This window comes from Perissodus microlepis, chromosome 19, assembly GCF_051167445.1.
Source record: "Perissodus microlepis isolate ML-2025 ecotype Zambia chromosome 19, ASM5116744v1, whole genome shotgun sequence".
NCBI lineage: Eukaryota > Metazoa > Chordata > Actinopteri > Cichliformes > Cichlidae > Perissodus > Perissodus microlepis.
The window spans coordinates 8,248,888-8,273,057 of record NC_140479.1 but is presented as its reverse complement, the minus strand read 5'-3'; the positions used below and the strand labels follow the sequence as shown (position 1 = coordinate 8,273,057).

Here is a 24,170-nt window from a genome sequence, read left to right as displayed (position 1 = left end):
ATGAGATCATCCCATAAAAAGGCTCTCTCTCTCTCTCTCTCTCTCTCTCTCTCTCTCTCTCTCTCTCTCTCTCTCTCTCTCTCTCTCACACACACACACACACACACACACACACACACACACACACACACACACACACACACACACACACAGAGGGAGAGAGAAGCAAGTTTCAAGCTCAGTCAGGCAGCCTGGGAGCTGCTAAATTTGAATCCACCAATCAGAGAGGCTGTGTACTTTTTCCCGCCAAAACAGGTGCACAGACACAGGATTATTGCAGTCTATTTCTCATAGTGACGACTCCCCTCAAACAAATGACCATAATTTCCTAACCGTAGGGGCTAGAACGGTCATTCTTACACCGTTTTGTTCAGAAGAGATTGGGGAATCTTCAAGTGTTGACAATTTATCATTAAAATATGAATTTTTAGAGATATATGACATGGATGACTTGTTGACTTAGAAGCCACGAATTCCCCAATATGCAAATTTGAATGCCTCAGCCCACATATATGATTGGCTGGCTGGGAAGCCGTGCAGGCCCTGATTTGAAAATTTGAATGTCTCAGTCCTCACAGAGGATTGGCTGCCTGGGGACCTGGCAGAAATATATAGAAATAGTATGATTAAGCATAAATACTACATTTAGTAGAAATACTATGTTTTAGCACAAATACTATAAAAAGAAGAAATACTATAATTTAGCAGAAATACTATATTAAGCACAAATCCTATAAAAAGCAGAAATACTATATTAAGCAATATAAATATCCTATAAAAATCCTATAAAAAGCAAAAATACTGTACTATGATTTGGTAGAAAAATTATAATTAATCAGAAATACTATATTTGGCACAAATCTTATAAAATAGCAGAAATAGTATGATTTAGCACAATAGTAATAACTTAAACAGAAAAATTGGAAAAGCAAAATGGACAGCTGAAAAAAGGGTGAGAGAACTAAGTTTCTAGCTCAGTCAAGCAGGCTGGGAGCTGCTGAATCTGAATCCACCAATCAGAGAGCCTGTGCACTTTTTCCCGCCAAAACAGGTGCACGCAGCACAGAGAGAGACAGGATTTTTGCAGTCTATTTCTCATAATGACGACTCCCTTCAAACAAATGACCATAATTTCCTAACCGTAGGGGCTAGAACGGTCATTCTTACACCATTTTGTCCAGAAGAGATGGGGGAATCTTAAGGTGTTGACAATTTATCATTAAAATATGAATTATTAAAGATATTTGACTTCTAATGCACCATAACTGAGTAGAGCAAAGCAAAAACTGCCTTGACTTGCCCTCAAACAACGCTTTCTAACTCTAAATCTATTTGGAGTATCAATATCATTCTTTCACCGTAAGAGACAGCAGGCTTTGGTGAACAATCATGGAAATTTTCAGGTCTCTGTGGAAATCCATTAAAAAGATATGACGAGAGAAAAAAGTGGTTCATTTCCAGAGTTTGAAATCTGAAGAAATCTGAGCGAAGGACGAATTTCCTACCCTCAAACAAGTCTAACTCATTTCAGAACGGTAATAGGTGAGAAAATAATTCTTGAATTCTGACCGTCAAGAGTGTCTGAAGATATACTGGGACAAGCCTTATGTCTTAACTTTGCTTCGTTAAGGAGATATGACGATTCGAATATGCCTCTCATTACAGAAATTAAGCGGTGATTTTGAACAAGCTCTCCATTGACTTTCTATGGAGAGTTTTGCGACTTTGTGTTGGTCTGAGGAGATTTGCCAAAATTCTATAAATCCCACAACAATGATAGTGACATTTTCGGAAAGCCAGCAAAAATACCTACGTTTTGATGTATAATTTGTGGAAGTTGAGTGAAAATTGAGCAAGTAGCAAGAAGTTGTTCGGACATGAAGAGAAGACTGCAAAACCTTCAGTGGCACACTGGAAGCCAAGTGCATAGCAACCATAACAACGCATGTATTTTGTGAAAAATCACAATTCTGCAACTGAAAACTTTAAGAGGCATAAAAGTAAAACGGTAAAAGATTTGAAAAAGCTGATTTATACCTGAATAGCCCAATAATTTGAGAACATTTTAAAGTTTGAATGGTTGTTCTACGTGAAAATATGAGGAAGTAGTTAAGTTTCAAAAACAAGCAAATTCTAGCAGAATTGCAGAAGTTTCCCATTCATTTCAATGGGACAAATTAAGCTTAATATTTTAAAAAGTATAATAGTGAAAAATACCAAAAGACATAGCACACATTAGCAGAAATAGCAGAATAGTTTAAAATTTGAACGGTGAAAATCGGCTGAAAATTGTGGAAGTAGTTAAGTGCCAAAAAGTGTACGGAAGTCCCAAGAGGAACTCAATAGTGTGGATGCTTAAAGCATCGCTTAAAGCATCCACACAATTATAGGAAGTTTGAAGAGGAAGTTTAGGATTCATGCTCCTTTTAATTAGGTTGCTAAGTTACCTTAAGAGACACTTTAGGACTGAGGGGCAGGATAACGGATTATTTTGAACTGTCCAAGAATGAAAATGTGGAGCTGAAAATTACAGTTGGTGAATTACTTTGATGTCCCAGTACAAACATTCATAAACAGCATTAAATCATAAACTCTTTCCCCGTCAGGTGGCTACGGCGCAGCTACGTTGTCCATGAAGAGAGATCCTCTGAACATCAAGCAGTCGGGCAGTGAGTTTCCTCTCGTTCTGGGCCGGGATGTGTCCGGGGTCATCATGGAGTGCGGCCTGGACGTGAAGCACTTCAGAGAGGGGGACGAGGTAAAGACGAGAGGTGTACGCACAGAGAGCAGAATCCAATTAACTGTGATTCTTCACGGCTGCCATCAACAAACCCTTTTAAGAGAGAAAATTCAGAAGGCCTCAGGTTTTCCTCTATGCTGTGCTGCTGCTCTCAGAAAGAACACAACCTTCCTACAAGTTGGCAACATTGCTGACCCGGAAACAATTCCCTGATCTGCTGAAGTCTGTGTTTTTGTTTGTGTGACAGTGTTGCACTTGATAATGGTGCTAACAATCTCAGTGGGCGTGGCAGAGCCCGTGTGATTGGCTACATCCACCTTCAGAGAAACCATTACAACTTGATCCCAATAGACTTTTATTGGTCGAACATTTGGTTCTGCACTTACGGCATTCATACCTTTACACGAACACAGTTGTTTCCATCTCTCGCTTTTTTTCTTCCCCTCTCTTTGAAAGAGTAACATAACATTGGCTCCACAGCAAAGGGTGTTCAAATGCAAGTGGATGAATCCTGGTGAGGGACATCCACGTATGCGATTCAAGTTTTTCTAGTTTGGAAAGAAACAACAACTAATTATTAGTTTTAGTCAGCATCCGGCTGGCATCGGCCCTCATGAGGCTCCTGGCGTGTGAAATATGTTTTACTTTCATCTTCACACTGCGCTGCCCCACAAATATCACAAAGGAAATGAGAGGAAACGTCACACCTTCATAACTTTGTGAGGTTAAACTGTTATCAGTCATAACATCTGGCTTGTTCTCCATTTCGGTAACAATACCTCAAAAGGTCACAAATGCTCTTTAAATGCTGCATTTTTTAAAAAAATGTTCTTTTATTTCCTTCTGGGACCTTTCAGTTCACAGCTCCATTTTTATCTTATCACCACCCGTGTTGGTCAAGTTACTTGAAAAAAGTAATTATTTACTAATTATTGATTACTTCTCAAAGAAGGTATTTCATTACTTCAAAAGTAGGGTTAGGGTTCAAAAGTAATTAGTTACTTTATTACTTAGTTTAGTGTTTGTGTGTGTGTGTTGTGTGTGTGTGCGCTGTGACTTTAAATGTACTTATTTTTTAACACCCATGAAGTCATTCTGCTTTTTTTTTACCACATCCGTAACCGTTTCCCAGAGGAGCACATGTGTGAAGTTTCTCTGGACTAGCTGCACAGAAATGCAGATGTGAGCCATTTGTGTGTCGTCCTCAGGTTTGGGCGGCGATCCCGCCGTGGAAGCAGGGCAGCCTGGCGGAGTTTGTGGTGCTGAGCGCCAACGAGGTAATGCTCAGCGTTATGTATTTAAAATACATAAATGTCTCATTTCTCTTGCTTGTGAAGTGGAAACTTTCATCAGTGTCAGTTCTGCAGAAACAGTTTCCTTATTTATTTAGATTTTTGCTTGTTACACAGTTTAAGTTTCAACATCAGTGTGAAAAAAAAAACAAAATAAACTAAACTGACAGACGGTGACAGTCAGTGAAAGTTAAACTGAAGGTTTTTAGATAAACTCACGGGCACGTCACGGCAACCCCCCGGGCTTCTGCTCCGCGGCTGCTGAGTGACCCCTCATCTGGGACTCTCGTCAGCTCTTTCTGGGACAGTGGCGTGGCTGCCCCTCTGTTGGTCTTCCTTGGTCTCTTGTGTTCTGAGGGCCTCTGGATGTCTGGAGTTTTGATCTCCTCCATTGTAGGCAACCAATCTCCACCAGTAGGCAACTTCACCCGTTGCCTACTGGTGGTGGTCAGAGGGCCCGGTGGCGCAGCCTCGCCTCTGTCAGTGCGCCCCAGGGTGGCTGTGGCTACAATGTAGCTTGCTTGTGTGAGTGTGTGTGTGGATGACTGTGTAAAGCGCTTTGGGGTCCTTAGGGACTAGTAAAGCGCTATACAAATACCATTTACCATTCATCTCAGCTGGCTCCTTTCGATGTGGAGGAACAGCGGCTCTACTCCCGGATGGCTGAACTTCTCACCCTATTTCTAAGGGAGAGGCCAGCAACCCTTCGGAGGAAGCTCATTTCCGCCACTTGTATCCGTGATCTCGTTCTTTCGGTCACTACCCACAGCTCGTGACCATAGGTGAGGTTAGGGACATAGATCGACTGGTAAATTGGGAGCTAAGTGTAAAAGCGAAGCTCTCTCTTCACCACAACAGACCCGTACAGCGTCAGCAGCACCAATCTGTCCTTCTCCCTGGAGGGGTTTAAGTAAGGGGAGATACATAAACTCCTCCACTTGTGGCAAGCACTCATCCCTGACCCAGAGTGGGCACTCCACCCTTTTCCAGCTGAGGACCATGGCCTCAGATTTGGAGGTACTAATTGTCATTCCCACCGTTTCACACTCGGCTGCGAACCGTGAAGCTGATCCAGTGTTCCACGGCCAGGACGAAAACCGCATTGTTCCTCCTGTATTCGAGGTTTGACTAACATACGGACTTTCCCCTCCTGAGTCACATGACGGGTTGCTTTTTCCATGGCCTCTCCGAACTCCTCCCACACCCAATTTTTTGTTTCAGGCACTGCCCGAGCCACCTTCTGCTTAGCCTGTCGGTACCTACCAGCTGCCTCCGGAGTCCCACAGGCTAACCAAGCCCGAGCTTGTTGACTCCCCTCACCTCTGTTGTCCACCACGACAGGCACCAACCACCTTGCAGGCGCAGCTTAGTGCAGCGGCTTCAGCAATGGAGGTGCTGAACACGGTCCATTTGGACTCAATGTCCCCAGTCTTGGAATGCTGTTGAAGCTCTGCCTGAGGTGTGTGTTGAAGCTCTCAAAGACTGGAGCCTCTGCTAGCCTTTCCCAGCACACGCCAGGTCTGTCCAGCGTCCTCCCTCACCTGATCCAACTCACCACCAGGTGGTGAGCAGTTGACAGCTCAGCCCATCTCTTTACCCAAGTGTCCAAAACATATGGCCTCAGGTCTGGTGATACGATTAAAATCCATCATCGACCTGTGGCCTAGAGCGTCCTGGTGCTACGTGCACTTATGGACACTCTTATGTTTGAACATGGTGTTCGTTATGGCCAAACTGTGGTTTGCACAGAAGTCCAACAACAAAACACCGCTCGGGTTCAGCGGTAAACCCGGGGCTCCCTAACCCTGTCCCGGGCAGGGTGAACTGTTCCCTCGATGGTCTTGTCATAGTGGTCTTCTGAATCGCTCTTTGTGTGGTCCCTCACCCAGGACCAATTTGCCATGGGAGACCCTACCAGGGGGCAAAAGCCCCCAGACAACGTAGCCCCTGGGATCCCTGGGACACACAAACCCCTCCTCCACGATAAGGTAGCGATACGTGGAGGGGCTTCTACTTTTTTAAAGTTTGATTTACTCTGAGTCTATTTTCTTGTAAATGTTCTGGGTTTTTAGCTCATACAGGTGAAGGTTTATTGAGCCTCTGACTGTTTGTCCTGTAACAGTTCACAAGAACTATAACTCAATCAGATTTTACATAACGATCTCTGATTGGTCTTAATCTGAATCCTACTCAAGTTCAAGGTCCCATTTGTCTCTGTATAGACGATAAGCTATGAACTGTGATGGTTTCTTATCAAATTTCCTTTTTTCCCTGTAATATATTTTAATACTGTAATCCTGACTTTTTTTTAGCCCAGTCACCCCACCTTAATTATTTTGAATGACACTAATACTTTTTTTTACTGCTTCACTTCCTCTAAAACAGCGGTCCCCAACCCCCGGGCCTCGGACCGGTACCGGTCCGTGAGTCGTTTGGTACCGGGCTGCGAGAGTTGAGGCTCGGGTGAGAAATGTATGGTTTTCAGGGTTTTATCGGTTTTCAGCGTTATTTTGTTATCGTTTTTATCGTTAACTCGGTTTTCCTGGGTCTTTTCACGTGTGTTATGAATAAATCTTCTTTTTTTCGGTACCGGTACTAGTTTTATTTTGCTGTATTTATCCGCGACACCTTAAAGGCCGGTCCGTGAAAATATTGTCGGGCATAAACCGGTCCGTGGCGCAAAAAAGGTTGGAGACCGCTGCTCTAAAATGTGGAGATGAGCTGTTTCATGATGACTACAGGAAGCTGCTGCTCTTATTAACTGCTGCTATTATTACTGTTTGTCCTGTTTAGGTGTCCCACAAACCAATGTGTCTGAGCCACATCGAGGCTGCTGCCATTCCCTACGTGGCAACCACCGCCTGGTCAGCGCTGGTTAATACTGGCGGTCTAAAAAAGGACAACTGTGCCAACAAGAGGTGAGGACATGGAAAGTTTAATCCATCCCAGTGAAGCTCGCCAACTGTTCCTCCTGAGCCCATTTTAGCTCGCTTATTAAGGCGGGATCTAAAAGGAGCCTCGTAAACTCTAGATGCAAATAATATGATGAGTGAAACAATTTAATTGATTAATTGACCAATCAGACGAGGCCAAAGTCATGCCACCGCCACCCTAATGATTAGTTAATAACATTTAGCCATTTCATCAAATATTACTTTATTCCTCACAAACTGCTTCTGCATCTGTGCTTTTTGTGGCATAAATAACGACACAGTTTAATCTGTCAGGTGCTGTGGCTCATCTGAGGTTGTACTAACCTCATTTTAGAACCTGGTAATTATAAAGATATTTTTTATTAAGTCCTGAGATTGGACCGGGTAATGAGCTGTGACCAGTGTGTTTACAATTTGCACTAATTTACCTGCAAGACAAAACAGAGTGAAAAATGTCCACACCAGTCTCAGTGTAAATAAAATGGGCCACAGGAAACCTACCAATAAACCAGCTACAGCGATGTGACTAACCTGACGTTTGTTTCACCAAAGAGGCCTTTGTTGGGGGTGAGGGGAGGAAGACGGGATGAAAAACACACGAGCAACTGCTGAGTGGAGAAAAGTCAAAGCGTTGTGGACAGTGCAGATTGAGCTATAATAAACAGCTGAATCAGTGCCTGCGCTGCTTCGTGTACCAAGTACCAACAGTGCAACACAGGTGACTGAGTGATGGCCATATCCACCAGGCACCTGCTGACACTTACCTGAAACCCTCATGTGACAATCACGAGGACAAAAACCACCAACTTAGAAATACAAGTTAGCGTTTGTCTCCACACGAGCAGCAGGATTGAACCTCGGATCTCATGCTACACAACATGGAAGCATGCAGAGTATTTTTTAAGTTCAGGTAAATAAAGTCCTGTTTTAATACATGATGCAGATACATGCAGTAATTGAGAATTATTGTCTTATATTTCTCATATTAGCTGCATTGCATTGACTTTATCCCATTGCAGCTTTGTTTCTATTTGACCAAAGGTTTCTTCTGCTTAATGTTAGCTTACCTGCTAACATGAACACACCTGTATAACAGTCGCCTCCGACCAACACAACCAGCTGCTTTTTAATGTTTGCCTTTATTAATCGGTTTGATAAAAGACAGTTTTCTCGCCCTTATTTTGAAAGTACCTGCACGCTGAAAGGAGAAAAAATACGTTTTTTTTCCTGGTAGTTGCTTTTTTCTTTTTTGGGGGGGAAAGTCGCCGGGTTTTCCTTCAGTTGAGCAGGTGATTGCTTCAGTTGTCTCCTTCATTGTTTTGGCTTTTCTGTTGCAGGATTTTGATCCTTGGAGGATCCGGAGGAGTGGGAACGTTTGCTGTACAGGTATGCATGAAAATAATGGACAATAATGACCACTTGTGGTCACCTAAACACTCGACATGTCACAATGAATTAACGTTTGATCTGAAAAACGCTCACAGGTTAGACGCTCACCTGGTCTCTGGGAAACATTTAATATTTGATTTAAGCACAGTTAACTCTGACGCAGACGTAAACCGTTAAAAAACAGCCGGAGTTTTTCCACTAGGTAAACACATTAAAGCTAAACATGTAAAATATCCTTAAAATCAGCTTAAACACCATCTCTCTTTAAATATTAGAGAAAAAGAAACAACTGCACTTTTTTAGCCGAAAAAGAACAAATTCTTACATTTCTTCTTCATCATGGTTAAAATGAAAAACTAAACTTGTATAAAAGTCTGGTGTTGTTCCTGCTCAGATGGTGAAGGCGTGGGGCGCCCATGTGACCGTTACCTGCTCCCAGAACGCCGAGCGGTTCTTAAGGGGGCTCGGGGCGGACCACGTGGTGGACTACACCGCTGGGCCCGTCGAGGAGCCGCTCAGCGCTCTGGAGAAGTAAGCAGACCTCGCTCCGACTGAATCTCTGCCTCCGTTTGTCATCTTGGTCTGATTTACTTTGTTATCTTTAAGGTTCGACCTGATCCTGGATAATGTCGGGGGTGACACGGAGACTTGGGCGTTGAAGCTGCTGAAGCCGTGGAGCGGCGCCAAGTACGTCACCCTGGTGACGCCGTTCATGCAGAACACCGACAGGCTGGGTGTAGCTGACGGCATGATGCAGTCCGCCGCTACAGTGGCCAGCAAGACCTTAAAGGTAAGCTTGGATGGAGTTGTTTAGTTTTCTAACTTTCATGGAAACAGGAGGTTTTTTACACTTTGTTTTCTTGGTTGTAGGGTTGGAATATTAAACCAGTGACAGACACATTCAGTGGTATTTATTTTCAATTTTAACACCTGGGTTTGGGTACAGCTATAGTGGAAGGTTGGCTCGTATCACTGCCCTTGTTCCTGGTGGGGTTTGTACTCCACCACGCCTGCCCTTGGAGTTCTGTTCATAATGTTCGTGAGCAAAGGTTGTAGGTGCAGTGGTCTCAGAATCTCGTGGTAGTTTGCAGGGATGAAAAGTTGCACCTTGAAGTTTAAGGTCATGATTCTCCACCAGAAAAAGGGTGGAGTGCTCACTCTGGGTTGGGGAGGAATTGCTGCCCTGAATGCAGGAGTCTGTGTTTCAGGAGTGCGAGGTGCAGTGTTGCACGCTGTGTTGACCCTGAAGGTGCTGATGTTGTGGTTGTTCTACACGCCTACTCTCACCTGTGACTGCAACCTGCGGTAGAGCGAAGGAAGACGATCGAGCTGCAGGTACTTTCAGATGTTTGGCATCTGATCGAGATGCTGTTTTGGACATGCCTTGTTGGGAGGAGCTCCTGGGCTAGACACGGGACTAATGTTTGGCTATTAATGAACAAATCCACACAATAATTCATACAGATGTTTAACTTTGTCCTTTAGGTTCCATTTTTGACTGTTTGCCGAGTTGTTCTTACAAAATAATATATTTTTTCTCTCCCAATTGCCAAATATGGAAGCTAAGCTAGAATTAGAACAGATTTATTCCAGTAGTAGCTCTGACTTGTGTCATAATATGTGCAGTTGTGGACTTTCTGCAGATAAATTTAGGTTTGTGTTCCTTTTATACTCTGCACATTTCTTCCAGGTCCCTAAAAATCAGAACTGGTACCTGAAGAAACAGGTGGAAAAATGTTAAAATGCAGCAGGTTACTTTCTGGTGGCTGAGGCCCCGCCCCCTGCTGCAAAGCAGATAAAGAAAACTGTCCTGAACTCCTAAACTCTCTGTCGGAGCAGATGACATCGTCCACCTACACACAGACGCACACACAAACACACACATCCTCTGTGGGTGTTGTTGTAACAGCCTGCACTTTGCATGCAGTGCACTCGCCCGACCACAGAATCCACAGCTGTGCTCGGCTCTGCACAGCAAAGGATGCAGAAACGAGATGCAAGGAGATAATCTAGAGTTTTAGAACAATAAGTTACACCCTTCAGTCTTTGTGGAAATATGAGCGGTTACACATTAAGCCACATCTTTTTCTTTTTTTCAATTCAGTAATAAATAAATATATGATTGAAATGGAGACTTTAATTCAGGTTTAACAGCATGAACTTCATTTGCTGTCAGCAAATGAAGTGTAGAAGTCACGGGCACCGGCTGATTCGGTGTTTCCACAATGCTCTGCAGACCTGCCGGTGGGTCTCTCTGCCTTCAGTGTTGGATTCAGGCACTGATAAGCTGCTCTGTTAGGCTGAGATCCGGTGACTGACTTGCTCGTTGTAGAATCTCTCATTTCTTGGGTTGTTTTTGTAGTATCGTATCCACCTGCTGTGGAGCTGTGTCTGAATCTGAGCAGAGAGTACAGCCTCGAACACATCACACTCATCCTGCTTCTATCATTCTGGTCTAACTTCATTTGGGTTTAATCGTTCCAAACTGGTTTCCTGAACCCTGCACATAAATGTATTTGAAGCATAATGTGGCCTTCCTGCTCTTTAGCGTAACCAGTGGCTGCGCACTGTGGTCGAAACTCAATATTTCCATTTATGGAGGCGTCTCTTTATTGTTGACATGAAAAAATAACGCCTACGTCCTTCAGTGCGTTCTTGACCTGATTCGATGTGGTGATGATGTTTGTGTAAATCATGGAAATGATTCTGTCATCATGCACTTCACTTGTCTCAGGCTGTTATTTATATGTACAGTTAAAACATGTCCCAGACTGTTGATTTGAGCAGTGACATCTTTGGATCTTCAGTCTGAGTGAACACTTACCAAATATAAGTTCAACACTTTGAGTCTACTTCAAAAATAGTTCGCTTTAATTATCATTAACTAACAAAGGTTTAGGCCTCGCCTGGTCCTGAAACTGCTCGTCAGTCAGTTGTCCACTTACTTTTGAGCGTCTCAAAATGGGGAGCTGTTTGTAAAAATAGCTGCAGTTCTGTCAAACTAGTCATTCTAGTGGAAATTACATAAAAATGAATAATTGTCCAGAAACCTGTGGGCTCAGTGTAGGTGGGGAGGGGAAAATAAACAGCAGTACCATGTGCTGCATGTGTAGAGAGGATTCGTGTCACATTTTTTCAAATTAAAAAGGAAAGTATTTGTATCTAAAACATCGTCTGAGGTCAGGCAAGTGTGGGTAACTTCAGAAGTAGTTCAGAGTTTCAGGTTAGTCTCATTTTCCACGGCGGCACAACTCTCTGTAACTGAAATTCCCCAATACAAAGTTTGTTGTAGCAACCAAATTCTGCATGTAGTTACACACATGGGTAACTGCGCACGAATGATTTTGCAATATCAAATTCACATCGAATGATAATTCGTGGTGCACTTAGTGTTTAAGGATGTTTTTAGCTCATCTGTGACCTGCAGATCTGATCCTCATTTATGAAAAGCTCTTAGATTTAAGCCATCAGCACAACTTTGAAGCAGGGAGGAGAGTTTAATCAGGAATGACTCATGGACTAAAAGACAAAAGAGAAAGAGGCTGAAATGAAACCGAAACTGACATTCAGGACAGAAGAGGTTCATGTTCAGCTCGTTCCAGTCGTCCAAAAGTTCATCGTTGGCTTTTTCAAACAAATGAATCGTTTTGTTTTGTTTTGTTTTGTTTTGTTTTGTTTTTACAGGTTTCTAAGTGTAATGTTCAAGGCTGAAATATTGTCAGCTCTGTTTTGTTCCCGATCATAAATGTTTACGAATTAAGAAAAAAGAAAACGAAGCTGCAGTTCCTCTGAGATCCACTAGAGGCTCCAGCAGTGAGGTTCGGCCTGTTTACGGCCTGATACAGAAAGTCTCTCTTCATATCAGCTGCACAGGGGGAGGATGTTTTTGTAATGCACCCGTTTAAAACTTTATTAAGACTTAAAGTTTGCAGTATTTTGGGGGTGTGGCCTCTTTGACTGATAGGTGGATGCTATACATGCTAGCAGTCTGCTCAGCTTCACCTCAGCTATTGCAGTCCCGGATCTGCACCTCTGGACTGTATTTGTGCTGTTTGCATGTTTTTATGCAGTTGTGTGACTAATAATGTGGCAGCTGTGACGTTGTCGTGCTAACAGACCATCCAAGAGCCTGGTAACTCAGGACTCTGGCTCCTGTTATGGTAGCTTGACTGCAAAAGGCACAGCTGGGTCACAGTGGCCGTATCCATCTCTTGTATACAGTTGTTGTTTATACGACTCGAGTTCATTTGCCAAAAAAGGGAAAAAACCACAAATTTATTGTCATTTTTCGAAATGTTCTATCAGTGTCGTGTTTGTTCTGGTTTCTCATTTTAAAGTAAATTTAATCTTCGCATCAGGAAGGAGGCGGAAGAAGAGCGTGGATGGCGGTAACAGGGCGGGACTGCCCCACAAACCTTCCGTTGTTTTTCTTGTTAAATGTAAAGTTACTGAGTTGATGTCAGACTGTGGGGGTTGCAGGCTGGCACAGATTCTACTCACGCTAACTTATTCCAGAATAACATCAGTTTTGAACATTTGAAGGTGAAGCAGGATGGAGGTATACCTGGAGCAAATCTACAGGAAACAAATGAAACTGTGTGTTTGTGCACTTTGTGTTTTCGCTTCCTTTAACACAGAGACTAAGTTTCCAATCCCCCCCCTGCCCTCACACACACACACACACACACACACACACACACACACACACACACACACACACACACCCTGGCCTTCTTTACCACCTTCATCCTGCATATAACCACACAGTGACTGTTTCCATTTCCACAGAAGTGTAAGGGTTGTAATGGGGTCATCTGCTGTTGTCACACACTGTGTTTGTTGAATATCAGACGATTTGATTCACAGCATTGTCTTATTATTTTGCGCCTACAGAATCTGTGTAATCTGAACTCAGCTGATTCATAGTTTGGGTGTTTGGTGACTTGAGTTTTGTGGGTTGTTATCGACTCACAGATGTATTTAAGCAACACGAGCTTTAAAAACAAACAAACCGAAACTGGTGTGAATCTGTCCTTATCCACGTTTTTATGTTTTATTTATTCATATTTTGGTCATTACATCAAATATATTTCTCCCTTTGTGTTTGATGAGATTGAATCAACACAAATATTAAAAATAAATGGAACTAGAAAATATGTCAATGGGAACACGATTTAAATTAAAAAAAAGTTTCATAAAGACAACAACAATAATATCAAAATAAGTCATCGTGTTTCTGTTTTTTGAAATATATCTTTACATTATGATTGTCTTTTATTTTAAATGTATTAAAGTATTTCAGTGTTCTGTGTTTGTGCTGATTAATTTTTTTTCTGCTGTTTTCGTGCAGCATCTGATGAAAGGAGTTCATTACCGCTGGGGATTCTTTGCACCCAGCGGCTGTGCCTTGGATGAAATCAGGGACACGGTGGATGCAAAACAGGTATGACGCTGTATTTACCCTGCGAGCTGAACATGGACGCTGTTCCATCGTGGTTTAACACTGTTAGCACATTAAATACCACAGACTGTATGTAAAAATGAGCATAGCTACTTGAACTCTGCCTTGTTTTCCTTAATAGCCCCCCTGGTTGGATGTTTCTGGAGACGTCATGGCCTCGTATATATACACATATACACATATACTGCTGACTCCCACTCCAAAGGTGTGTAGTCTTACCACTACACTACCCAGCTCACAACTTCATATCTCCAGTTCCCCACTTTACCCTCTATCTGAAACGTGCCCTTGTGCAAACCTTCTTCTGATTGGCTGTTTCCATCAACGGCACCCGTTGCTTGTTAGCTCCGCCTCATTCTCTTTCACCTGGAAGTCCATCATAGCTGCCTCTTTTTATGGAAGACTCCTGTGTGGAGGAATCAAAACCTGTTATTTGTAGTGGGTGGGTGTGGCTTCTGTGCCTCTGACATCATAGAGTTCTAAGAGTTGAAAAAACTGATAAATTGTGTATTCAGAGCAGCCTGTGCTTTTGGCTTACAGGGTAACTTGTCAATTCAGGGTCTGCAGCCTTAAAGTACGCAGCCTCAACGTTCCTCAAGGGCCGCGTACTTAAAGACCGCTAAGGCCGGAAGTGCGAGGCTTGTGAAATGGGACGGTCTAGCCTTCAGAATTAAGTCATGAGCTCTCTCAGTGGAGTGAAACTCAGCCGTCTGCTCCTTGCTGTCTAAAATATAATCAGACGCTGACGTAGATTCTCGACCATCTCACACTTCTGTTTAATCAGTTTTCTGTTTGACGTTTAGTCAGCTGTGTGAAAATCCCGGAGGAACCCTCCCGAGGGATTAATAAAGTTTTTATTTAATCTAATCTAATAACTTTAATCTCAGCCAAACCGATTTACTCACGAACAAATAAAACACTGAAAAAGGCCAAACAATAACATGTTTAAGTTATTTGAAGTTTACTCAGCTACATTCTCGCCTGAAAATATGTTAAAAGTTTATTTTGCGACCCAGAAAGAGTAATAAGAGTAATGGTGGCTCCGGGAGATTTTCGGGAGGGGCACTGAAATTCGGGATTCTCCTGGAAAAATCGGGAGGGTTGGCATGTATGCCCTCTGGAGGAACATGTTATGGCATGACCAACACCAGGGATCTATATAGCAAAAAGAAGAAAGGATTTTTGTATTAGGAACGTTAGAAAAACCAAAAGTAAACCTACTCTAAGCTGTCACTAGCAGGACTTTTATTGTAACAAACTCAGTGAGAGTGATTTACCAGTAATAACAGTTTAACACTAAAATGGTGGAAGGTGTGGGTCCATCAAGAAGTGAGCAGCTTTCTAAATGCTGTGCATGATGTTTACAAAATGAAACGATGGACAGGTCATTACTATGCTGACTATGGAGCTAGCGTGAAGCTTAGATTAGCTGGAAACTCAATGCTTTCTTTCACTCGCTGTCCTTCCACTGTCCTTATTTATATTATAGCATTTTGGTCTGTGTGACCTTCGTCAGGTACAGAGATGAAGGTCGCATTAGTATGTTCGTGTGACTTGTTATTTGAATGCTTCAGAAATCCAGAGGTCAATAACAACAGGTCGAGTCTCCTAAAATAGCCACATAATAAAAATAAAGCTGAAAACACACCTTTCTAAAACTAAAACTACTCTTCTGAAAATGTAGCTTACACCAGTGGTGGCAGCAGTAGAAGGACAGTATGGTGGCTGTGACAGGTTTTGGTGACATTGCTTGTAGATGAAAACAGGTTTATTCTGCCAAGTTCAGATGTGCCAACAGTACAGGCATTCTGTACTTAAGTAGAAGTACAGATACTAGTGTTGAAAAATACTCCAGTAAAGTCGAAGTACTGATTAAACTTTTACTCAAGTAAAAGTAAAAAAGTACAGGCTCAGAAATGTACTGAAAGTAAAAAGCACCCCTGCATTTACGGACTTCCTAAGATCCACAAAGGTGTTCCACTCAGACCTATTGTCAGTAGTATAAACTCAGCCACTTACAACATTTCGAAACACCTTGCTACCATCCTAGCACCACTTGTGGGGAACACCCCACATCGCATCAAGAACTCCACCGACTTCACCGACAAGGTCCAGAAACGTATCCTGTATCCAGATGAAACCATGGCGTCCTTTGATATAGTCTCTCTCTTCACTTGCATACCCACCACGGAGGCAGTGGAGACTGTCAGAAAACGACTACAAGAAGACAGCTCCTTGGAAGTCAGGACCAACTTCACACCCGATCGGATCTGCACACTGTTAGACCTCTGCCTCACCACTACATATTTCAAATACAACGAGGGTTTCCACAGACAAAAACATGGCTGTGCCATGGGCTCCCCTGTGTCACCTATTGTAGCCAACCTTTACATGGAGGAAGTGGAAAGAAAGGCTCTTGGCTCTTTTAAAGGGAGAGTACCCAGCCACTGGTACAGATATGTACACGACACCTGGGTCAAAATCAAAACACAAGCTGTGCACATTGAAGGGAATGGCAACCTCGACACTGAAGTTTACCGGAAGCCCACACACACGGACCAGTACCTCCTCTTTGACTCCCATCACCCTGTGGAACACAAACTTGGAGTAATTAGGACCCTACACCACCGGGCAGAGAATGTTCCCTCCCCAGGTTGGAGGACATTTCTATTCAATTCAATACAATTATTTATACAATGTCAAATCACAACCACAGCTGTGGCTCCAGCTATTTGTGTCCAAAGCTTCCTGAACCATGTACTATATTAATGTAATGGTAAAATAATATTATTTGAAAGGAATACAAACTTTATTTCAGTCTAAATTTTCATTCTAATAATTATACTCATCTTGAATCAGTTCAGTTGAACATGAGCAGAGAAAAAGAAGGAAAGTAAAAATATGTTTCTATTTCCTGTTGCCTCCATTGTAGAGGGGACTTTGCCTCTAAACAGGAAATGTGTGCAGTCAGGGGTTAAAGTGGATTCAGGAGGTGGGGGAACACTAAAAGTGGTTATAATGTCTCAGTGTGGGGAAAAGAATCAAGCTCACAATAATTAAAAGCTCCAGTAGATTTTCTTAGTGCACAGGCTGTGATCAGCTGACCTGCTGCTCTCTGTGGATGTACACACCTGGATTCATCCAGATGTGAGCAGATGTTTCATGAGTTGTCCTGGCTGATTTCATCCTCTACACTGACAGTACGCTGTTTATGCTCTCTTTATATTAGACAGTAGTGATGGCCCACTTGAAGCTGACGCTCCGGTGCGTGTGTCAAAAAAATCAACACACTGCTTCAGAGTCACGTGACCAAGCTTCATTTAGAGCCTAACTGCTTCGGTGTCTGATTCAATGGATTATAAGTAAGTGAATCATTCGCGGGATTTGTGGTGTTTTGATGGTGACAGATGGCGAACCACTGATCATTCCACTGAGAGATTTGAAGCCAGCGAGGAATAGAGGAGGTTCTGTTGTGTGGGAGTATTTTGAGTTGATTTTGGTCAGTCGGGTGTGTTCTGGCCGTTTGCTTTTGTTTTGTGCGTGTTTATTTTATCTTATAATGGGAAAAAACTTAAAATGTCAAAAAATCTGCTTCCATAATATAAATATCATTAAATAACTTTAGAAAAACTTCCACTTGACTCTTTACATGTAATGTTATAAAAATATATATTTTATTGTTTAATTAATCTGAAAATGTTAGTCTGCCAAATGTGCAGCAATTTAATCTATTTATTCTCTTTAGCTGATAGTTTGTGGGGCCCAGGTAGACTGTATAACTGCATCTCTACCAGTTTCTCTGCACTCCAGCCTCTTCTGTGCCATGTGAAGGGATTTTCCTTAATGCAGGAGAAATGATCTCCACGAAAAGGAACAGGTTCGGCCATCACACACTAGAACAAATTCTCTTCTTAAATAAAAATGAAAAAGGGTTACTTTAAATGCATCATGTTTTTAATTTGCAAGTTCATAAGCATTTTCCCTTTCCCTTACGTCAAGAAGTGATGAAAGTGGTGTATTTGGCTGAGCTTTCCGTCAGAGGTATCTGCCCAAACCCCATATTAGCGTCCAGCTTGCTGAATATGCTGGCACCAGCCAATCTGCCCAATGTTTCCTCCACCGATGGCAGTATGTACTTCTCTCGACACACAGACTCATTGAGGTGTGTAAGGTCGACACATATGCGTACATCTTCTGTCTTCTTCGGTACCACCACCATGCCTGAGCACCAATCAGTTGGCTCCTCAATCCTGCTGATCACCCCTAGTTCTTCCATACGGGCCAGCTCCTGCTTAACTTTGTCCATCAGAGGCAACGGGATTCTCCGTGGCGTCTTCAAGGAAAAAGGTTGAGCTCCAGGTTTCAGTTTGATGTCGTACGGCTGACGTACTTCACCGAGACCACTGCACAGCTTTGGGTAGCACTTTTTAAGCATCTCTATAGTTATGCTCTCCAGACGAGCCACAAGCTCCAGCTTGCTAATGGCAGGTCTCCCCAGCAAAGCAGTGTGCAGGTGTCTGATGACAAAGACATCCTCAAGTATTTCTTTGTCTCCCTTCCTCAGTGCAAGCTCACTGACACCAACGACATCCAAACGACGTTGTGTCTGTAGAGCTCCTTAAACACCTTAAGGGGTAGGACTGTCACATCGGCACCTGTATCAATTTTAAATGACACGTTTTTGTTGTTTATGCTTAAGTCGAAAGTCCACGGCTCACCCTCACACTTAACACTGCCCAGGAACAAACCATGTTCATCCTCTTCAACCTCATGCACTGTTTTTGGTGCCCTGCATACACGCCTGTAATGTCCTTTTTTCCCACATGCATGGCATTTCACTTCATTCGCTGGACAATCCTGCTTTGAATGGGATGGAGCGCCACCACATTTCTGACAGGTTGGCCCTTTTTTGCCGTCTTCTCGGAATCCACGTGTTTTAGCTTGACGACTATCAGTCTGGAGCAGTTTGGTTCTAACAGGCTTATGACTGATTTTATGCACTCTATCTACTGACTTAGCATCGCTAGCCTCAGCTCTAGAGTCACCTCACAAGGAGGATTGTTGTCGCTTTACCTCTTCACTTTACCTCGCCATGTTGATAGCCCTCTGCAAAGTCAAATCTGGGTCAAGCTGCATGCGTTCTGACAGCCGTTTGTCCGTGAGACCGACAACGAGCCTATCACGTATCAGCTCATCATGTAGCACTCCATAGTTGCAATGTTCTGCTAGCGCATACAGTGCTGTCACAAAAGCATCCACTGTCTCATTTTCTCCCTGTCGGCGCATATTGAATTTGGTGCGCTCATAGATCACATTTTTCTTCACAATGAAAAAAGCCTGGAAACCATCACGTACCCCCTCATACGTTGTCCTTTGCTCCGCTGTTAAACTCAGACCGCGAAGCACATCGTCCGCCTCGTCTCCCATGCAGTAAATCAACGTGTTGACTTGGTTTTCCTCCGAGCTGACGTTCAAATTACTGGCGAGACGGAATCTCTCGAACCTCCGTATCCATTTGGACCACTCCTGCGGTTTTGAAAAGTCGAAGGATTCTGGTGGCTGGATGCTGAATGTCGCGCTCGGCCCCGCCGGTGCTCTCTGTGCAGTCTCATCCGCCATATTCTCCCCTCGTTTTTCCGCGAGCTCCGCCAGACACAGGTTCGTTCAGTCGAGGTTATATGGATCAGTACAGGACTTCTGACACCATGTCGTGTTATTCAATTATACGCGGGTCCACTGTACGATTCATAACCACACTTTATTTTCTTGTTCTTGCTCTGCCCCCACATAACATTCTATACAAAAACACACCGGTCTCGCCCTCTAGCTGCCATCAGCCTAACATCTACTGTACAAACACCAGTAGGCAGTAGGTGAAGTGTCTTGCCCAAGGACACAACGACCAGGACAAAGAGCCTAGGGATCGAACCGGCGACCATCCGGTTACAGATACGCTTCCCAACCCCCTGAGCCACGGTCTCAGTAGAACAGTCTATGAAGTTCTACTGAAACGTGATTATTGCTGGTTGAAAACTTTAACCAATTCCCGCCTTGATGACTTGAAACACAGTCAGCTATGGCAATTTTTGCTGGTCTCTCAGGAGACTTTGTAATTTGTTTCAATGTTAATTTCTGGCGTTGTCAATTTCCTATTTCTATCCGTCGTTTTCATTGAAGGAAGTTGTCAGGTATTATCAAACTCAATCAGTTCTTGCATCACCCAACATTTGACAGCAATGTGATGCGACTGTTGATTCATACCCACCTGAAAAGCTGAAGCTCACTGGTTATTCTTGTGCAGAGGCAATTTCATAGTCTATGAAGTTCTACTGAGATGTGATTATTGCTGGTTGAAAACTTTAACCAATTCCCGCCTTGATGACTTGAAACACAGTCAACTATGGCAATTTTTGCTGGTCTCTCAGGAGACTTTGTAATTTGTTTTAATGTTAATTTCTGGCGTTGTCAATTTACGATGTCTATCCGTCGTTTTCATTGAGCGAAGGTGTCAGGTATTATTAAACCCAATGAGTTCTTGCATCACCCAACATTTGACAGCACTGTGATGCGAGTGTTGATTCATACCCAGCTGAAAAGCTGAAACTCACTGGTTATTCTTGTGCAGAGGCAATTTCATAGTCTATGAAGTTCTACTGAGACGTGATTATTGCTGGTTGAAAACTTTAACCAATTCCCGCCTTGATGACTTGAAACACAGTCAGCTATGGCAATTTTTGCTGGTCTCTCAGGAGACTTTGTAGTTTGTTTCAATGTTAATTTCTGGCGTTGTCAATTTACGATGTCTATCCGTCGTTTTCATTGAGGGAAGTTGTCAGGTATTTAGAGTTCTTGGCAACATTAACACAAGATTGGATTCAAATCCTGCATCGACTGAAGCAAAGTATTGACCCTTTGCTCTTGGTCAATGCATACAATTAACTGAACCAATAAATGGGCGGGATTTCCAAATGATCAACCAATCACGTGAGTAATCCCCCAATTCAAACCCAGTTAGTTCTTGCATCACCCAACATTTGACAGTGCACCATCAGTGATGTGAGTGTTGATTCATACCCACCTGAAAAGCTGAAGCTTACTGGTTATTCTTGTGCAGAGGCAATTTCATAGTCTATGAAGTTCTACTGAGACGTGATTATTGCTGGTTGAAAACTTTAACCAATTCCCGCCTTGATGACTTGAAACACAGTCAGCTTTGGCAATTTTTGCTGGTCTCTCAGGAGACCTTGCAGTTTGTTTCAATGTTAATTTCTGGCGTTGTCAATTTACGATGTCTATCCGTCGTTTTCATTGAGCGAAGGTGTCAGGTATTATTAAACCCAATGAGTTCTGGCATCACCCAACATTTGACAGCACTGTGATGCGAGTGTTGATTCATACCCACCTGAAAAGCTGAAACTCACTGGTTATTCTTGTGCAGAGGCAATTTCATAGTCTATGAAGTTCTACTGAGACGTGATTATTGCTGGTTGAAAACTTTAACCAATTCCCACCTTGATGACTTGAAACACAGTCAACTATGGCAATTTTTGCTGGTCTCTCAGGAGACTTTGTAGTTTGTTTCAATGTTAATTTCTGGCGTTGTCAATTTACGATGTCTATCCGTCGTTTTCATTGAGGGAAGTTGTCAGGTATTAAGAGTTCTTGGCAACATTAACACAAGATGGGATTCAAATCCTGCATCGAATGAAGCAAAGTATTGACCCTTTGCTCTTGGTCAATGCATACAATTAACTGAACCAATAAATGGGAGGGATTTCCAAATGATCAACCAATCACGTGAGTAATCCCCCAATTCAAACCCAGTTAGTTCTTGCATCACCCAACATTTGACAGTGCACCATCAGTGATGTGAGTGTTGATTCATACCCAGCTGAAAAGCTGAAGCTCACTGGTTATTCTTGTGCAGAGGCAATTTCATAGTCTATGAAGTTCTACTGAGACGTGATTATTGCTGGTTGAAAACTTTAACCAATTCCCGCCTTGATGACTTGAAACACAGTCAGCTATGGCAATTTTTGCTGGTCTCTCAGGAGACTTTGTAATTTGTTTTAATGTTAATTTCTGGCGTTTTCAATTTCCTATTTCTATCCGTCGTTTTCATTGAGGGAAGTTGTCAGGTATTATCAAACTCAATGAGTTCTTGCATCACCCAACATTTGACAGCACTATAATGCGAGTGTTGATTCATACCCACCTGAAAAGCTGAAACTCACTGGTTATTCTTGTGCAGAGGCAATTTCATAGTCTATGAAATTCTACTGAGACGTGATTATTGCTGGTTGAAAACTTTAACCAATTCCCGCCTTGATGACTTGAAACACAGTCAGCTTTGGCAATTTTTGCTGGTCTCTCAGGAGACGTTGTAGTTTGTTTTAATGTTAATTTCTGGCGTTTTCAATTTCCTATTTCTATCCGTCATTTTCATTGAGGGAAGTTGTCAGGTATTATCAAACTCAATGAGTTCTTGCATCACCCAACATTTGACAGCACTGTGATGCGAGTGTTGATTCATACCCACCTGAAAAGCTGAAGCTCACTGGTTATTCTTGTGCAGAGGCAATTTCATAGTCTATGAAGTTCTACTGAGACGTGATTATTGCTGGTTGAAAACTTTAACCAATTCCCGCCTTGATGACTTGAAACACAGTCAGCTTTGGCAATTTTTGCTGGTCTCTCAGGAGACCTTTTATTTTGTTTCAATGTTAATTTCTGGCGTTGTCAATTTACGATGTCTATCCGTCGTTTTCATTGAGGGAAGTTGTCAGGTATTAAGAGTTCTTGGCAACATTAACACAAGATGGGATTCAAATCCTGCATCGAGTGAAGCAAAGTATTGACCCTTTGCTCTTGGTCAATGCATACAATTAACTGAACCAATAAATGGGCGGGATTTCCAAATGATCATCCAATCACGTGAGTAATCCTCCAATTCAAACCCAGTTAGTTCTTGCATCACCCAACATTTGACAGTGCACCATCAGTGATGTGAGTGTTGATTCATACCCACCTGAAAAGCTGAAACTCACTGGTTATTCTTGTGCAGAGGCAATTTCATAGTCTATGAAGTTCTACTGAGACGTGATTATTGCTGGTTGAAAACTTTAACCAATTCCCGCCTTGATGACTTGAAACACAGTCAGCTTTGGCAATTTTTGCTGGTCTCTCAGGAGACCTTGTAGTTTGTTTCAATGTTAATTTCTGGCGTTGTCAATTTACGATGTCTATCCGTCGTTTTCATTGAGGGAAGTTGTCAGGTATTAAGAGTCTTGGCAACATTAACACAAGATGGGATTCAAATCCTGCATCGAGTGAAGCAAAGTATTGATCCTTTGCTCTTGGTCAATGCATACAATTAACTGAACCAATAAATGGGCGGGATTTCCAAATGATCAACCAATCACGTGAGTAATCCCCCAATTCAAACCCAGTTAGTTCTTGCATCACCCAACATTTGACAGTGCACCATCAGTGATGTGAGTGTTGATTCATACCCACCTGAAAAGCTGAAGCTCATTGGTTATTCTTGTGCAGAGGCAATTTCATAGTCTATGAAGTTCTACTGAGATGTGATTATTGCTGGTTGAAAAATTTAACCAATTCCCGCCTTGATGACTTGAAACACAGTCAGCTTTGGCAATTTTTGCTGGTCTCTCAGGAGACCTTGCAGTTTGTTTCAATGTTAATTTCTGGCGTTGTCAATTTACGATGTCTATCCGTCGTTTTCATTGAGCGAAGGTGTCAGGTATTATTAAACCCAATGAGTTCTTGCATCACCCAACATTTGACAGCACTGTGATGCGAGTGTTGATTCATACCCACCTGAAAAGCTGAAACTCACTGGTTATTCTTGTGCAGAGGGTCAATTTCATAGTCTATGAAGTTCTACTGAGACGTGATTATTGCTGGTTGAAAACTTTAACCAATTCCCGCCTTGATGACTTGAAACACAGTCAGCTATGGCAATTTTTGCTGGTCTCTCAGGAGACTTTGTAATTTGTTTTAATGTTAATTTCTGGCGTTTTCAATTTCCTATTTCTATCCGTCGTTTTCATTGAGGGAAGTTGTCAGGTATTATCAAACTCAATGAGTTCTTGCATCACCCAACATTTGACAGCACTATAATGCGAGTGTTGATTCATACCCACCTGAAAAGCTGAAACTCACTGGTTATTCTTGTGCAGAGGCAATTTCATAGTCTATGAAGTTCTACTGAGACGTGATTATTGCTGGTTGAAAACTTTAACCAATTCCCGCCTTGATGACTTGAAACACAGTCAGCTATGGCAATTTTTGCTGGTCTCTCAGGAGACTTTGTAATTTGTTTTAATGTTAAT

General features: G+C 42.6%; 1 protein-coding gene and 12 non-coding genes across 13 annotated transcripts in view; all 13 read left to right on the top strand.

Annotated features, from left to right (window-relative positions):
• The window catches only part of LOC146365349 (NAD(P)H oxidoreductase RTN4IP1, mitochondrial-like), a 65,836-nt gene that overhangs the window by 2,916 nt on the left and 38,750 nt on the right, over positions 1-24,170 (top strand). The window contains exons 2-8 of the mRNA XM_084914610.1: positions 2,607-2,758; positions 3,949-4,017; positions 6,826-6,950; positions 8,303-8,351; positions 8,749-8,885; positions 8,961-9,144; positions 13,705-13,797. Of these exons, the coding sequence (XP_084770736.1) occupies positions 2,607-2,758; positions 3,949-4,017; positions 6,826-6,950; positions 8,303-8,351; positions 8,749-8,885; positions 8,961-9,144; positions 13,705-13,797 (809 nt within the window). The remainder of the gene's footprint in view (positions 1-2,606; positions 2,759-3,948; positions 4,018-6,825; positions 6,951-8,302; positions 8,352-8,748; positions 8,886-8,960; positions 9,145-13,704; positions 13,798-24,170) is intronic.
• On the top strand, positions 19,778-19,920 carry LOC146365441 (U4 spliceosomal RNA). The gene has a single exon (XR_014798775.1). It is a non-coding gene; the product is annotated as a U4 spliceosomal RNA (small nuclear RNA).
• Positions 20,105-20,244, top strand: LOC146365440 (U4 spliceosomal RNA). Its single transcript, XR_014798737.1, has one exon. It is a non-coding gene; the product is annotated as a U4 spliceosomal RNA (small nuclear RNA).
• LOC146365439 (U4 spliceosomal RNA) lies at positions 20,429-20,568 on the top strand. The gene has a single exon (XR_014798808.1). It is a non-coding gene; the product is annotated as a U4 spliceosomal RNA (small nuclear RNA).
• Positions 20,918-21,057, top strand: LOC146365438 (U4 spliceosomal RNA). The gene has a single exon (XR_014798735.1). It is a non-coding gene; the product is annotated as a U4 spliceosomal RNA (small nuclear RNA).
• Positions 21,242-21,381, top strand: LOC146365437 (U4 spliceosomal RNA). The gene has a single exon (XR_014798748.1). It is a non-coding gene; the product is annotated as a U4 spliceosomal RNA (small nuclear RNA).
• Positions 21,731-21,870, top strand: LOC146365436 (U4 spliceosomal RNA). Its single transcript, XR_014798807.1, has one exon. It is a non-coding gene; the product is annotated as a U4 spliceosomal RNA (small nuclear RNA).
• On the top strand, positions 22,055-22,194 carry LOC146365435 (U4 spliceosomal RNA). Its single transcript, XR_014798763.1, has one exon. It is a non-coding gene; the product is annotated as a U4 spliceosomal RNA (small nuclear RNA).
• LOC146365434 (U4 spliceosomal RNA) lies at positions 22,379-22,518 on the top strand. The gene has a single exon (XR_014798734.1). It is a non-coding gene; the product is annotated as a U4 spliceosomal RNA (small nuclear RNA).
• LOC146365433 (U4 spliceosomal RNA) lies at positions 22,868-23,007 on the top strand. Its single transcript, XR_014798732.1, has one exon. It is a non-coding gene; the product is annotated as a U4 spliceosomal RNA (small nuclear RNA).
• Positions 23,356-23,495, top strand: LOC146365432 (U4 spliceosomal RNA). The gene has a single exon (XR_014798754.1). It is a non-coding gene; the product is annotated as a U4 spliceosomal RNA (small nuclear RNA).
• On the top strand, positions 23,680-23,821 carry LOC146365431 (U4 spliceosomal RNA). Its single transcript, XR_014798750.1, has one exon. It is a non-coding gene; the product is annotated as a U4 spliceosomal RNA (small nuclear RNA).
• LOC146365430 (U4 spliceosomal RNA) lies at positions 24,006-24,145 on the top strand. Its single transcript, XR_014798806.1, has one exon. It is a non-coding gene; the product is annotated as a U4 spliceosomal RNA (small nuclear RNA).